Raw genomic sequence first — 15,615 nt, forward strand, 5'->3', positions numbered from 1 at the left:
TTCAATTTCATATTTTTCTACCTTTATAAGTACACTTCGTATGCACGCTCCTAGCATTTTGCCAAACGTAATAATCAGAAAATTGGAAGGATCGTTGAATATACACCCGGAGGGATCGTTAACACAATACAATTAGTTCTCATTGTATTTCTAAAATTTGTCGAATTTCTCCAATTTCGAGAAATTTATACAGGGATGCTGTATAAAGGTAGAAAAGGGGCTGCTGAAATATCAGTATTATGCAGACACTCTGTCGGTAAAGAGACAAGAGGCAGCGAACACGAGGTATCCGATGCCACGAGCAGCTTATAAGTACGGTCCTGAGGAATGCGCCCGTCCGATCCCACGGCTTATACCCTCTCCTGTCTTTCTCTTTCCTCTTCTACTTTCTCTTTCTCTCTGCCGTCTCTTCTCGATGGTAATATCGCTAAGGTTAGGCCGTTCGAAGGCTTCTGCATGCATTCGAACGATCGGTGACTCTCCTAGATCGGCAAATTCAACGATCGATTCGCAACGGTGCCTATCCACTTTAGCTTTTCGCATGAGTTAGTAAGTAAATCCATAAATACATCGTAGTGCCGCGAAGCGACACGACCAAGAAATTAGAGAGTTAGAAAGTCAAAATCAGCTTTCGATAATTTAAAGCAACCGGGCGATGTATCATCGTGAGTGCGGTGGATACAGTAGCCCAGGTGGATTTCCTCGAATACAGCCATGCCGGGGAATTTTCTGAATTTATCGTTGGTCATTAGGTAACACGTTTGTCAAATGAGATTAAAATTACTTGATATAGTTTTAACGGTATGCGTAGAATGTTTCCATCGCCGTTAGAAACTATCGAGTGCGTCCTTTCAGAGTGGCTTTAATGCATCCTTTTAGAAATATTTCTTCAACCAGATAGCAGTTTCCAAGCGTTCCTTTTTCCACGGTAACAAATTCCCATTTCACTTTAGATATTTATTCGTTCGGTTTCCTCGGAATCTTAGCATTCCAACTTTTTCCATGGGACTTTCTTAGATCGCTGGATCGTACGTCTTCGAAGGGATCCATGGTTTTTAGATTTTCTTCTAGCCTTTTCCTACATCCATGTTTGGTTTAACCAGTTCGTTTCGGACTTACCGGGATAGTGGATCTATTTAACACGTCAACCAGTTGAACAGGTACAAAACAACATGAGAAGTGGCAAGTCGTTACTATATATACAACGTTACGTTTCTTTCACGCATGTGAAAATCTTTGCATGTGAGTTTACTTTGTTTCAGTAAAATTCCACGCTATTTCCTCTTCGATCGGTATTTTCCGCATATCGGAAAAATCGTAACAGATATCCACTTTCTCCCTCAAAATTTCTACGATCTTATTATGTATTACGTATTAACTTATGCGTATTGTTGAAAATATTATCTACCGTATTATTACTTATCCTAATGTCTTGAAAAACAGTTTTTTGCAGAAATGAAAAAAAATATTTTCCAGCTTATCAAATAACAAACATAGATATTCAAATATATGTAACTACATATCATAACTTTAAAGCAATAGACGAGCAAAAGTTGACAAAGACAGAAGTTAGTACAGAAATATGATTCAAAGTTGAAAGAGCAATTCACAGAAATTTGAAAGAAACAAAAGAAAGAAAGAGGAAATATTGGAAGATGTAGAATCATGTTTTTTAGAAACTTCACGAATACTTTTGTCCCGACGAAATGTTACCGTGTTCTGAATCTTGTCTCGTTATAAGTTATCAAATAATGTAATTAAGATTAAGAAAATGTTTCTCTTTTAATGACTGTACATTACAACTGTGTGTAACAATAATACTTTCATCTGCCATTATACGCGAGCATATTCTAAAAGCATGAAACGTGAAAGATTTCATTTTGTGTTTTGATTCTATAACAGTATTCCTCTTCATTCTACGCAAAATGTTCTCCGTTATATGCTCTCGTTCGCGTCATTTATTTCATCTCGTTTTACATTGAATAAAACTTGCGAGTTATGTCTTTACAGGCAACGAAACAACAACAAAAATGCCACGACTTTTTCACTAGCCGTTGGTTTCGGCTTGCCTCCATTTGGCGAAACAATGGGGGGGACTTGGTTTCTTGAATTCCTACTTGCCAGATGCATCGGCATATTTGGGGTCATGTTGCGGTACTGCAACCTAATCGCGATCGGTTAATACGGTAAGATGTTCTCAATGATTTGCAGTCCGGCGCAGAACGAGCAAGCGCAACGGTTCAGAAAAGAAAGGAAGATAAAAGATAAGCCGGACGACGCGTCGCACCGCACCGCACCGCGTCGCGCGCCAGTGCCTTGGGATCATTTTAATGACGCAATCTTCGTTGACTCGCGTGAAAGTTGACTTGCGTGCAGGTCCTACCTGCTCTTTCCGCTCCTTACGAAGAATAGTTGGAAACGATACTATCGAATGTCTCACTGAGATCGAATGTCACGCAGATGATCTTATTCCGTTCACCTTACTGTCACGTTAATTGCGTTTAAATTGCAGCAAATAATAGACTGACTCTATATATATCGCAGTGTCACGGCTGGAGATAATTTCGTTTTGTCTCAGAAGAATGTCAAAATCGTGGAAGAGAGAGTTTAAGAGGAAGAATAGTAAATCAGAAAAATAATATTTGATTAGCGTTCTCTAGAGACTGTTCTTTTAGACAACATTAAGTGTTTAGCGTAGAACGCGTTTCGTGCGTTACCAAGTAGTTTTTCGCTCTTCTGGAAGAGCTTGTTTGAATCGTGTAATTTTAAAAGTACATATTTGTGATACAATTATCGAATTTGTATGACCTATATGATAAGAAAGGTCCATTCTTTCGGACTATGAACACAGTGGTTTAGGAAAATATTCTGAATATTTCAGAGAATTTGTATTTTCTTTTTTATTTTTAAGCTTTTTAAAATTTCTTTAGATATTGGTCAAATTTGAAGCGAATTTGAAAATGTGCGTGGAAATCATAAGATATTTATCGCAAGCATACATTTTGCAGAGATCATCAGAGTATTGATTACGTTAATAAACCATAATGTTTGTAGTGGGACTATCTTTAGCCTACGCTATACGTCTAATTGCACATTTGCAACAAATAACTTGTAAATACTATACACATTTTCAGATTGGTATCAAATTTTACCAAAATAATCAAGGCAGTCGTGTTCCATTACAATGTTAATGAAACTTCAAAAAGTTTCACAATATATTCATAAAAATCGGACAATATACGTATTTGTAAGAAACTTTTCTGTTGTAAGTTAAGTTAAATATTTTCTTGAGTCATTGTATGTACGCATATATTATATCAGAAACAATTTTGCGATTTATGTACGTTTAACAAAGTCAACAGTCATTTTATTCGAACAAAAATGTGTGTCACAATTGAAATTTCTTTGTAACTGAAAAACTGAATATTTTTGGTAATTTAATAAATTTATATCGTAATTAATACTTGCGTCATTCGTGTTACGCTTTGGTAACTTTTGCATTACCTACCTACGATCTTTCTAAAGAGATCGAAAACGCATTTAGGTCACGGACGCATAATTTGTCGGTTCAAATGCTTCGTCGAGGTGAATGCGTAGCATAAAACCAATTCGTACAAAAAGGATTAATTTGCTTCTATTCAGCGACTATTTTTTTTCTATATGATACGAAATATCAATGGAAGATCATGAAGATCGATTTCAGATAATTTCAGATCCTAGTGCATACGTAAATATGATAGGTGAATATGCACGTAAAAGAACTTACTTTTAGTTTTTGAGTATGACCACATCGGCAACAGCAGTACGACATGTAGTCAGGTAATGCTGGCATAAACTTCAGCTGTTCCTGTTGCTGCGAGTACTCGTCTACTAGTTTGCGATACTGTACCCTGAAGATGGGCCTCGTTGTGCTCTGCGAGCCTTTACCAAGGCGTCCCATAATCGCAGAGAATGCGGCCAGGATTTTGCGCCTGCGTGTGAACCTCCTCATGCCACGGCGACCGTTGCACTTCTTCGTCCTCCAACACGATTCGAAGCGCACGGTTTGCGGTCTTTGCCAAATTTTGGCAATTTTTTCGGTTAATAAAATCAACACACTTGTCTAATCACTCGATAAATATATATTCGTCTTTCCGTTCACCGTACGAACCGAACACATCACACGACCGAGTAATTACGCGCAAATCACACGTGGGTTCTCCGTCATGACACACCGTTCTCATAATAAATTTACCATTTCGTTCGACGAGTAATATCACCGGTGGAACGTTATTAGAAAGTATAAACGGTCGAACGACTTGATGTTTCATACTTCATCTGTGGCTTACCGATCGAAGGTCACTCTTTGAACAAACGTCGATCGGACCAAACATCAATTCGAGACGCGAATTTTCTTCGGAACAAGCTGTCGATTTAACTGGCACTCACTTGTCCACGGCACCACCTAGCACACTTTCTAATTCGCATACTACCGGCATACCGGCTGTACAGCATTCAGCACTACCCAGTGAAACCTTCATTCACTTATCAGCGAACAGGCACACTTTTCGAGGAATTCACTCCGTCTCAGCCTATGATAAACCGCGCAAAGATAATGGTACCATGGTGTTGCCTGAATACGACGTTCTTCCGAGCACTTGAGAAAACCAACTGATGCGTCTCGATCACTTTATGCATGCAGGAAAATCGTCTGAGGAATCTGGATCACGCACAAATAAAAATACTTCACAGAACTACGAGGAAGGCACGTTTCAATGATTGACACGTGTGTTTCTTTCCGGTGTCGATGTCTTCATAGCTTCTCGTTGCTCGTTTTCGACTCGCTGAAACAATAATCTCGTCCGTGGTATGTTGCTCTTCTATTTTAAAGTCGTCGCATAAACATCGCCTCTACGTGTCCGTAAGCGGAGCGAAACGTTTCTGTAGATCGACGACTACGACTATAAATATTACACCGATTCATCGGTACAATAAAAGCGTTTCGCGGTATCCATGCTTCTCTGGTACGGTCTTCGAAAATTATCCAGTACCACCTTGTACCGCTGTAAGGTATACTATCGTTGGCAGGTGATCATCCGTCTCTGATCCGGTAGACCGGTCCGATCGCTTTACGCGTGGGACACGCACGGAACATCCAGGGCTCCACTTCGTGGCGTATGTAGTCTTCACTGAGTGTCGTTCTGCATGCCGATCCGTGGAAACCGGTTAACGAGTTCGAAACTGCCTTTCGCTTCGTCCTCGTCGACTGTCAACCATACTTGCATCTACCACTAGCACGTTAACTTTGCGTCTTTTTCTCGTGCTCTTTTCACTCTTCTATTTTTCTCTTCTGTTTTATCCTTACGGCTAACGGACACGAAAGCCAATCAATCGACTAGAGATATCGCCCTGACCTAAATTTTCCAATTGGTCCGATTACGTTGCTCGAACTTTACCGTTGATAATGCTACCTGTTGCACTGTTGCATATAGTAATATTCGCGGGATACCCGCGTGTCGTTTCGCTTCATCCCTGAATCGATTGATCCAAACGTAGAGACAACTAGCAAGCTCGAGTTCCCTACCAGTTTTACACGATTTCTCTCTTTGCACTGAGCAAGCACTGCCGGATACGACTCCGTTATACGAACGTGGCAATACGAACGGAGTTAGATTTACGAGTAGAAGGACGATCTTTAACGTGACGACATTCCGTTCTCTGGCACAACCTTCGGAAGCGAGGTATACTCGTTACGGCACGACGATTTCACTGAAACTCCTAAACACCAAGAACCGAACAATACTAGTTTTTAAGGGAAAATCGGGTACATGATAAGTAACGATTGGTACGGGAAAAGAGAGAGAGAAAGAGAGAGATAAACACAGACAGAGAGAGATAAACACAGACAGAGAGAGAGAGAAATAGAAAAAGAGAGAGCAGCTTGAATGGAGCACGTTGATTCGGTTAATCTAGAAAACGTCTGTTTTCTAGAGCGATTCACGAGCCGGCAGAAGGCTTCGCGTGCCTTCTCTCTACTGTCAACTGGAATGGCTGGAGAAGAGATGCCGGTGAATTTTCGTGTCCCCTTCCCCTGGTGGACGTCGCAGTTTCGGTCCTACCTGACAGAAGCCAATCCAGGTGGTGCTCCTCTCGAGCGAGACGAGCTGCCTAGAGCATGCTAGCCGGCCCAGCAATGGCAATACCTCCCGGTACGTATAGAGAGAGACTGAAGTCGAAAGAAGAACACGAAGCAGGAGTAGCACCAGGCGGCCCACACGGCTCTACCCCCACCAGACCACGGAACCGAGCAGCAGAGCGACCGACCGACCGACCTCTTCTCTCCGACCGCTTTCTTGCTCCAACTGCGGCATTGAACACGTTCAACGGCAGCTGGCGAATACCAGCTATCTTCTTCCTTGTCAGCCTTTGCATCTGGCCGCTCTCCTTGTCCTGCTTTCGCACAGCCAGAGCCGTTCTCGAGAGAGGCCGCAACGCGCCGATCGCATGAGTTTGCGATTCGCGTTCTTTGACCTCCTGCCGGCACACGATCGTGGACTCGTGTCGGACCACGGACGTTACTCTTGATACCTTCCACTTCGTGCACGACATCCGCGACGTCATCGATCGAGGATCGATCGACGCGCGGTTCGCAAACAAGGGTAAGGTCCCGCGCGTTCCATCTTTTCGTGCATTTTTTGTCTTTTTCTTTGGTTCGCAAACCTCGTTCCGAAAGGAGGTGCCGTCCAAGCCGATCTTCCCGATCGTGAAATCGGCCATCGTTAAACCGAGCATTCTCTCTCTCGAGCCGCGGCAATTCGGAAGAATTGACGCGGGTCAATTGTCGCGATTGTCGCAGGCAGCGTGAGTACCGTTAGATCGACGGATTCCATAGGTACACGGAGAAAGTAGCCGATATCATGTTTAGCGCTATTTTATAATTGACTTTGTGAATACAGTCATGAGTCGAGAAATTGAATGTATTAAACGTATAGTAGATGTGGGAGCTTCTTTTATTGATGCGCCCACTCTTCAATGGGCACTTCAACCGTTATGGAGGTGCACTGTAAACGTACGTATTTTCCCGCGATTGAACTTTCTAAAGCTATTTATATTTTATACACACACGTAAACGCAATGTAATGCAGTGGCGCGTTTTTGAGATAGTTCGACGTCTCTGCTACGGGAAAATCAGTAGAAAACCTGTAAATGTTTAGAATGCTAAATACGATAAAATATTAGTTTGTATAAGTTCACGAATTTGGCAATACGTATGAACATTGAATGTCATGTATGTACACATATACACGTACAAAATGTGATATAATCGAATGTGGTTATATGTATTCCGACACTCATAGAAACTTAAACAAACTTAAGAAATCATTAGGAAATTTTCAAAACATTTTAGGAAAAACGCTGAGCTATAAAGAAATCATATATTCAATAGTATAATAATAATCTTATTAATTTTCGATGTATCAATATAATAAAATTACATTATTCTATTTGTTGTCATTCGGTTCCATGCAGAATGTAAACGATTTTACGATATACATTCAGATCTTGAGCAGACTTATTGAACTTCTCTATTTCATTTTTTCAATGGTATTTATGTTAAAAAATTGTGAAGGATAATATATAATTCTTATAATTTACTACATTAGTTTTAACAAATTTTTGTTACAACGTAATGTAGTCGTGTATTCTTGAGATAGTGATTTTTTTAAAGAAAAAAGTTGTTAAAAAATTTACTTGGACATAGACACTCATATAGAAGATGTTACAACTGATAATTTTATTACAGTGTGGAAATTGTAAAATTTCATCCGCGCAAACTATATTATCTGGTAAAGTTAAATATTTCATCAACGTTAAATATTGTAGTTTCTTCCGCGATAGAGAAATTACAAATAAATGAACGATGGGAAGAATAATACCTGTCGCAAGCTGTTTCCTAATAATCTTGTAGTTTCATTGACGTTAAATATTAAGTAAAAAAAGGAAAAGGATGGTTGCTACGAAAATGACAAGAACGTATCGTATACAGCTTTCTGTAAACATACGTACATATATTATATCAAGTAAATGAGATAAAAATCCAAAAAATAATCGATAGACACTGAAATTTATATTTATGAAAAAAAAAACAGTTTCAATCTATTGGATTAGCTGGTATTTCTAAAATAAATGTCATGAAAATTTTCAAACTCTACAGGATTATAAATCCTGGCTACATATACAAATGTTCTTAGAGTTTACACAAATTATAGGACCATTAACATTAGGTAGAAAATAACTTATTGTGCCGAGATAAGTTTTATTGGAACACTTTTACCGATGTCTTCGTAATAACGCCATTATTCACAAGGTGTGGAGTTTCGACGAAGATAAAAAGATAGATGCGTGTAACAAGAGATAAGCCGCATACATAAGAAAGTAGCCTATAAATTACACAGAACTTTTCGGTTATCGAGATAAATGGGAAAATGTCGTGTAATCGCGGATTTACGAGTATCGATGCTTTCGGGAAGAAAAAGCGTTAAATACGTGCTTCTACAAGTTACAATATGCAAGTCGGATAATTCTTTCTCGATTTACATAGGATACTGGTTTAAGAACTACGTTACACCGTCCGCCCATGAAAATTAACAACAGTTTCGTGGTAATCAATGTACAAAATTCAAAGTAATAACAAGTAAAGGTGGATAATTGAAAATTCAAATATTACGTCGTAACGTGTAATTTCTACGAACTTACGCAAGCAAGTCGATCACCTGGTCAGTAATAAAGTAGATAATAAAAATGTAGATGGTATTCTCCTGTAAACGATGTAACATTCTGTTAACAAAGTAAACCTTCGCGATATGAATTGCAAACAGTTTTCAATTACAGAACATTAAATAATCGAGACGCAAGGGAAAATGTCGTGTAATCATATATTTTTAAGATTCGCGAGGTCCGGAATTTCGTTGGACGAGCTATCAAGTTCTTTTTTTTTTCCGGTATAAACAGAAAGTCGAGTTAGGAATACGGGAGCTGCTCTCAAATTCAATTACCGCAGTTACCGCGGAAAACGGGGTGGACGGATACGAGGTAGTAAAGGTAGTACGGCTCGCCGGTAGCCAGAGCTCGTAAATGATCCTGAGTTAATCGTCAACCCTGGCTAATTTAATGTACAAGAGATTCCACTTGGTCGTCGTGCTCGGCGTGAATTTCACGAAACCTTAAGGCGCGCTCCTAACGCCGGAATAAATCACTCGATACCCTTTCTTCGGCCGTCGACTGGAAGGAGGTTCGAGGATAATATTCCGCGCGATCGTTTATGCAGATCACGCGTTAAGATTCAACGAAGTTCCCAACGAGAAATCGTCAACGATTTCCTGTCTTCTCGCTGAATTTTATTACGACCAACGAAAATTACTGTCTACCGCCGCTCTTCTCGACACGTAGCGAACAGGTTAGAAATGTTACACCGATGGGCAATGCGTTGTACAAATTTGTAGCATCGTCATACGGTGTGAGTGGAAAATTTACTCTCGTAAAAACGATATATGTGTACTACAGACGTACGAAAAGTTACGAGATTCGTGAAATCCTGAAACTTGTCGAAGCGTGCAACTTACGTATATTGACAAATCGTTATAACGAAATGTAAATATTTGTTCAATTTCAGAATGTTGTACGTATGTGTATAAAACATGCTGTATGTATTTTAATTATTTAAATATACATATACTGTTTGAATAACGTATCGAAAGATCAAGCGTCTCGAGTGAAGTTGTAAAATGTGTCTATAGTTTACAATTCGCTAATATCATATAAATTGCATTCAATTTCCATTCAATTTTGTGCCCGATGTTTAATACGATCAAACCTTTCATACGTAACGCAAATTGTTTATTCTGTCGTCTAAACGAACACGATACAAATGTTACATGCAGTGTATATAAATCTTGTGTAGCTCAGTGCGTTTAACTCGGTTGCTGCGTAAGAGCTTGGCAATGCATGGTCATAGATCTTGCAGAATTTGCTTCCCACGTATATATCACATATATGTTGTATCGACGAAACAATCTCACGCGCAATTTCGGTAGATCTTCGAGCTGGTGTCGAAGGTTGAATTCGCGACAAAAGATAAGGATGTTACTTTTTGTCACGGGCATCGGCGGCGTGTTCGTTTTCTTCGTCGTAATCGACGGAGGAAAGGGCCAAGCAGAGCTAATAAAAAGCTACAGAAAGACCCGAGGCTGCATACCTTACATAGTCGCACGCCTCCACGCGACTCGCGTCCTGCAAGCCGCGTCGCGGCGCGGAGCTCTGGTCTGTTCCTTCTAACGGTCTCAACAGCCGGGATGCCTTATCAACCTGTGCTTTCAAGCTCTCCCTTCAATCTCTGTTTAGCGAGCCTGTTTGAACGGTATCAGCATGTTTAACCACCTCCGAGCTTGCGATTAGGCCGAGATATTCCTGTTTGACGTCCAATTATTTTTAAAGCTAATAGCACACAGCCGAACCTCGACTCTCTCAACTCGAATCTCGAGATCTAAAGTCTTCCCCATAGGTAGCAGACTATTAAGTACAAAGACTATTAAGTATAACTATATGCGTCCTTTAGTTTAGCCAAAGATTCCAAATGAAGTTTAACGAAGTTTCCTAGTGGTTTGTCAGACTGTCTCTTGTTCGTCTGCGTCGTATGGGCGGAGGTGTACGCAAATAGCTTTACTAAAAGTTGGTAGAACGAGCACCGTTTCGAATGCATTACTATTGGTTGTAAAATTTATGCTCCTTCGGTGGTCAAGCGTAGAGTGGCGCGTTCAACGACTTCGCGTCTCAATCCTTCATATTTTCCACGAGAGCCGCGTCGCGTTGGCGAGAAGCTGATATCGCAGACGGAATAAGAAAATTAAAGTCGGCTGTTAGTCATTCGTTGGAGCGTTGTTCGTGACAGGACAGTCGACCGTAGGAGCTTCTTACCGTTCGCGAGAATCGTTCATCGTCGATCAAATCTTCTGTCTCTTTCAACAAATGCGTTGCGTACTAGGTGGATCGCGTGCAGCCACGGTCTCACCAGGAAAACTCGTCATGATCGTCACGAATAGAAAGCCAAAGCGAGTCCGTGGTCGTTCGATTTATTCCATTTCTCGGTAGGCGCTGATGTAGCTACGGGGTGAGGTAGCAAGAAGTGAAATGAGGGTACGACATCGAAAAGAGGGGAGCGTACGCAGCCACCAACTAGGTACCACTATTATCTGTACGAGAATGCCAAGGTCAACCTCATTCCAAGGCAACAGTGGCCAGTATTGGAGTACGTACCCGCTGGCTGATATCGTCGCACCAAGAAGCTACCTGCTGTATCCATTTTTTCTTGTTTTTCCAGACATAAATTCTAGTAAATGCTCCACTGAAACCTTCGATTTAACTCTACAATTGCCACACTGCTCTCCTTAATTAAAACCTTTCATCTATCGTTCCGAAATTGAAGAGAGCTTAATCGTTTCTTTGTGCCATCGTTGTTTCTCTTTGTCCAATTAAAGGTATCCAGTCGTTATTTCGTAACAGTCTGTGTAGTGTAAGTTTACTTGAAAAATAATATTTATGAAATATTTCACAAACCGCGTTACATTTATTTGTATTTCGATTTCTATAGGTAAATGAAATATAGATATGTTGAAAGGAAAGTTTCGAGCCGACAGATCATATCAACATCAAACATTTATATCTGTAGTTCGTGATTACGAAACGAACATGTACCTTCATTAGTCAAGTCTTACCAATGTTGTAGCATTGATCGCGCTTAAACGCAGCCATTGAAATATCACTTGCACACAAGACGATATCTTAAAACCAAATGCTGTATCATAAGTTTCCTTTCATCAAGTATACATGGATATAGTTACCGCAGCAAACAGAGAAATTTATAGAGAAAGTTCCCATGAAATTAAAAATATCCATAATTAATTAGAGGGTTTACGTTTGCTAAGAAATTTATTTAAGAAAACGACGTTGCACGATTCTTTCTTAATAAATAACTATATTAATAAATAAAAAGTATTACAAATGTATGTTTTCTACCATTCAACTTTTTAATCAATTTTGTGCTTTTCTACAACAATAGATATTATAGTTTGGAAATAATTTACTTTAGGAATCGAATAATATTTAAATACTTACTTTCCAATAACATTTAACTTTTTCCCCAGTAGCATTGCAGAATATATGCATCAGTTAATTAAGATACCGTGTCCTTTTGAAACGAACAATTTATTGGCGTACAGTACGGTAGTCTATTACACAATTACTCTCAGCTTATCTCGCAAGTTACGTCATTATGCTTTCTAACTTTTAGTATTACAATTTGTCCACGTAAGTTAAACGTATTGATTACTTGATTACAACGATTAATAATAATATTAACATGGTGAATGGTAAATGATACAAATTGTCTGATTACAGTAGCATATACTTATGGCTAAACAATATGTGAAATATATCATATGCACGCGTTTTGATAGTTTCGTATTTTCATTCGCATTTTTTATATAAATTGTTTGAATCTGTAATTTTCAATAGAATAGAGCATAAAACATAAAACAGTTACAAAATGTAGTGAAATTTCAATACTTTATTAAGGATGTTGCGTAGTTTCGATTTTAAGCGTAACTTTCCTTTATATGACTAACCATCAGCCTGGACAGAACCGGATTCTTCCTTTATTTTTATCTTTTACTAAAATCAAAAGCGTATCAGGTTCTTACGATGAAATATGTATGCTTATACATTATGGATAAGAGAAATTTCTTGAAAATAAGTTTCTTAATAGTACATTATAGACAACAGGAATAAATATATTTTACCGCAATATTTGTTTTTAATATATGCCTTCTATCAAAACTCTATGAAAATCAGACCAATTAAGCAATTCATTTTTTAGTAAGGAAACTATAAAGTTCCATACGTTCGTACATTGATGAATACTTTACTGTGTCATTGCATATTAATGCCATCTTAAAAACGTTTCAAGACAAAAATTGCTATTACTATTAATGAAACATAAGAAATAGATAAATTTTTCAATAATGTCAGTTTCGGAATTTTCGTGGACAAACCAAGAAAATTTATCACATTGTTCCATTGAATTTTTTAATCACAGTATCGAGTAAATATGATATATAAACATGTAAAGAATGCTCAAAGTAAAATATTCGTTATAATATTTGTTGGATGAAACACATCTCTACTTTTATATTCCATTTCATCAGTCATGTTCTCAAAACTCTGAAATTCTATGAATATCCGAAGTTTTGTAATAACACGATCAAACTTACATAAATTTAGTTTGTGAAGATATACATACAATTCTTGCACGTTTCGCGTAATGAGATCTATTTTTTCGTGAAAATATCGAGATTAACCTGGTTTTCTATCGATGCTCACTGCCGACCAGGTACCAGTTACATTTTATGGCGTTCTTGCTATAACTACCACATACTACTGCCACCGATGTGTCGTACCTTCTTTGAATGCGTAACTTATCGTCGCTGGTACAGAATTTTTCCTTCAACCGATAGAACCGTGGTTCTATTGCCACGAATGTAGAATACGCTCACGATAAAGGAAGTTCAGTTTACGTGGTTGAATACCGAAGTACAGATTGGAAACTTTGATCGTCGAACGATAGTGCGGGTATTGTCATTGTTGTGCCATAGTTTAACTTCTTTTTATAAATAACATTTCTTCATCCTATGTATGCTAGTTTTATAAAAACAGGAGTATATTAGATAATGGAAAAATATATTCTTTCGCATCTTTTTTAGGCAATAAATTTTCTGAATAAATTTATTCCTTGTTTCTTTACAAGAATACATATCTTTATGTAAGATCATATAAGATTATGTATTATGCAATATTACGTAAGATAAATGCGATATAATATTTCACGTTGTTCAATATTTTACATAAAAATCACCATGTACAACGGAAATAATAATAAATACGAACAGTAATAAGAAATAATTTTGTGACAAAGCTGTAATATTCTCCGTTAACGATGATTTCCTTCTTCTTTTGTGGTTTCCAGAAAACGTGAACTTAAACTTCACAAGTATTCCACGATGATTTACATCTCCGGTAAATATTGTTCGCAACCTTAGACGTTGTGGTAATATCTCGGAAAGGAAATGATAGTAAGCGACCGATGGAATGGAACAGGTGGTTTTTTATTCAACTTTCGCACGCGACTATTCGCCGCGGATGCAACTGCCTATGAAAAGTAACTGCCATTACTGCAGGTGCACGAAGCTGGCATTGGACATCACGGCCATTGCCAAGCGATCGTTATGAGAGCTTAGTTGAGATTACACCGTTATCAGCAGTCGCGCTTTTGACATCGGGCTAAACCACAAAAACCACAATATTACCTTTTATCGTGCAATGCGGAAGACTTTCAATACGTGGAAGAAAGTTTCCTTGCATTTTTTTTTTCTTTTGTTTTTTTGTTCCTTTCTCTGCTTGGAACGCAACAAGGTTAGAACTCTTCTTCGTTATAAAGGATCATTTACCGGAAGAAACTGGGCGCGATGAAGAATAATGACATCGTTGTTCGAAAAGGGAGCGATAGAGGGGTAACGGAGTTGGCAACGCACTCGTACTTGAAACGAGATCTCAAGTAATTACGTAGAAAATAAGAAACGACAAAACACTGGACCGAGGAAGACCTGGAAGACATTTTACGTAATTGTGGATAATACGGGAGCATGATCAAAAAGAGTTTAATTCTAGACGACGAACCCTTGTATTCTGTTGTTCCTTTTTTTCAATTTTCTAACAAATCTGCTTTTTTCAGCCAGAAGGATAATGAAGTTCCTCGAATTCAGAGCATTCGTTATTCATAATCCTCGCGCAGTTTAAAATAATATTTCCATAAAATGGTAGTTCTAGGATCACTCAATACTCTGTGTTTTCAATCTAGTTGTAGATTCTTTCACAGCGATAGAACGCTATCCTACATTCATCCCGCTTTTCATTAATCTGAATTTCTCCGCATTCAATCCTCTTCCTTTTAATTCTTTACGCTTTGCTAATGAATATTTCTGTCGATTCTTATTATTAACTATTTCTCGTTGGAAGAAACCGAGCCGTCGGATTATTAGCGCCTGCAATAGAGAAATATTTCGTAGACAATAGAAAAAGTTCTCAGAAAACATACAAATGTGTACAGAAGCAATATACGAGGCAGAGTCTCAGAAAGTTGCGAATGAAAAATAAAAAGAACGTGTAATTTTTATAATTCGAAATAAAATACTCGTATTGCCATTCCCAAGGAGAAATGGTTTTGTACATTAAATATTTGTAGCTGTGGCATATCTTATATCTTCGAAAATCGTTTTACATCTTATCATTTAATAATTAAATATTTTTATTATTTTTTACGTGTTTATCCGGCTTTTAAAAATACAATTCCATTTTCCTCTCAGGCTTTGCCCTCGTAACGAATGTAATTATAGCCTGCAGTTTAAAACTGCCTGACTGACAGGCCCGGAATTATTTTTACCAGTTGCCCTGTACATCGAACATTCCTTGCTTCGTGGTGAAAAATGAAGAAACAATCCACCGAGACGACTGTTAGCACAGGACGTG

At 38.5% G+C, this 15,615-nt stretch overlaps 1 protein-coding gene and 1 long non-coding RNA gene across 4 annotated transcripts in view; one reads left to right on the forward strand and one right to left on the reverse strand.

Annotated features, from left to right (window-relative positions):
- The window catches only part of LOC117207384 (tensin-1-like), a 197,541-nt gene that overhangs the window by 44,010 nt on the left and 137,916 nt on the right, over positions 1-15,615 (reverse strand). The window contains exon 1 of one of the 3 annotated variants that reach the window (XM_033447558.1): positions 3,767-5,044. The exons of the other annotated variants lie outside the window; for them this stretch is intronic. Coding sequence (XP_033303449.1) covers positions 3,767-3,991 — 225 coding nt within the window. The 5' untranslated portion in view covers positions 3,992-5,044. Of the gene's footprint in view, positions 1-3,766; positions 5,045-15,615 lie in introns of those variants that run through there. 3 annotated transcript variants of the gene reach the window in all.
- Positions 5,018-8,499, forward strand: LOC117207391. The gene is made up of 2 exons (XR_004487506.1): positions 5,018-5,154; positions 5,971-8,499. It is a non-coding gene; the product is annotated as an uncharacterized LOC117207391 (long non-coding RNA).

The sequence above is a fragment of the Bombus bifarius genome, unplaced genomic scaffold, assembly GCF_011952205.1.
Source record: "Bombus bifarius isolate JDL3187 unplaced genomic scaffold, Bbif_JDL3187 scf7180000008028, whole genome shotgun sequence".
Lineage (NCBI taxonomy): Eukaryota > Metazoa > Arthropoda > Insecta > Hymenoptera > Apidae > Bombus > Bombus bifarius.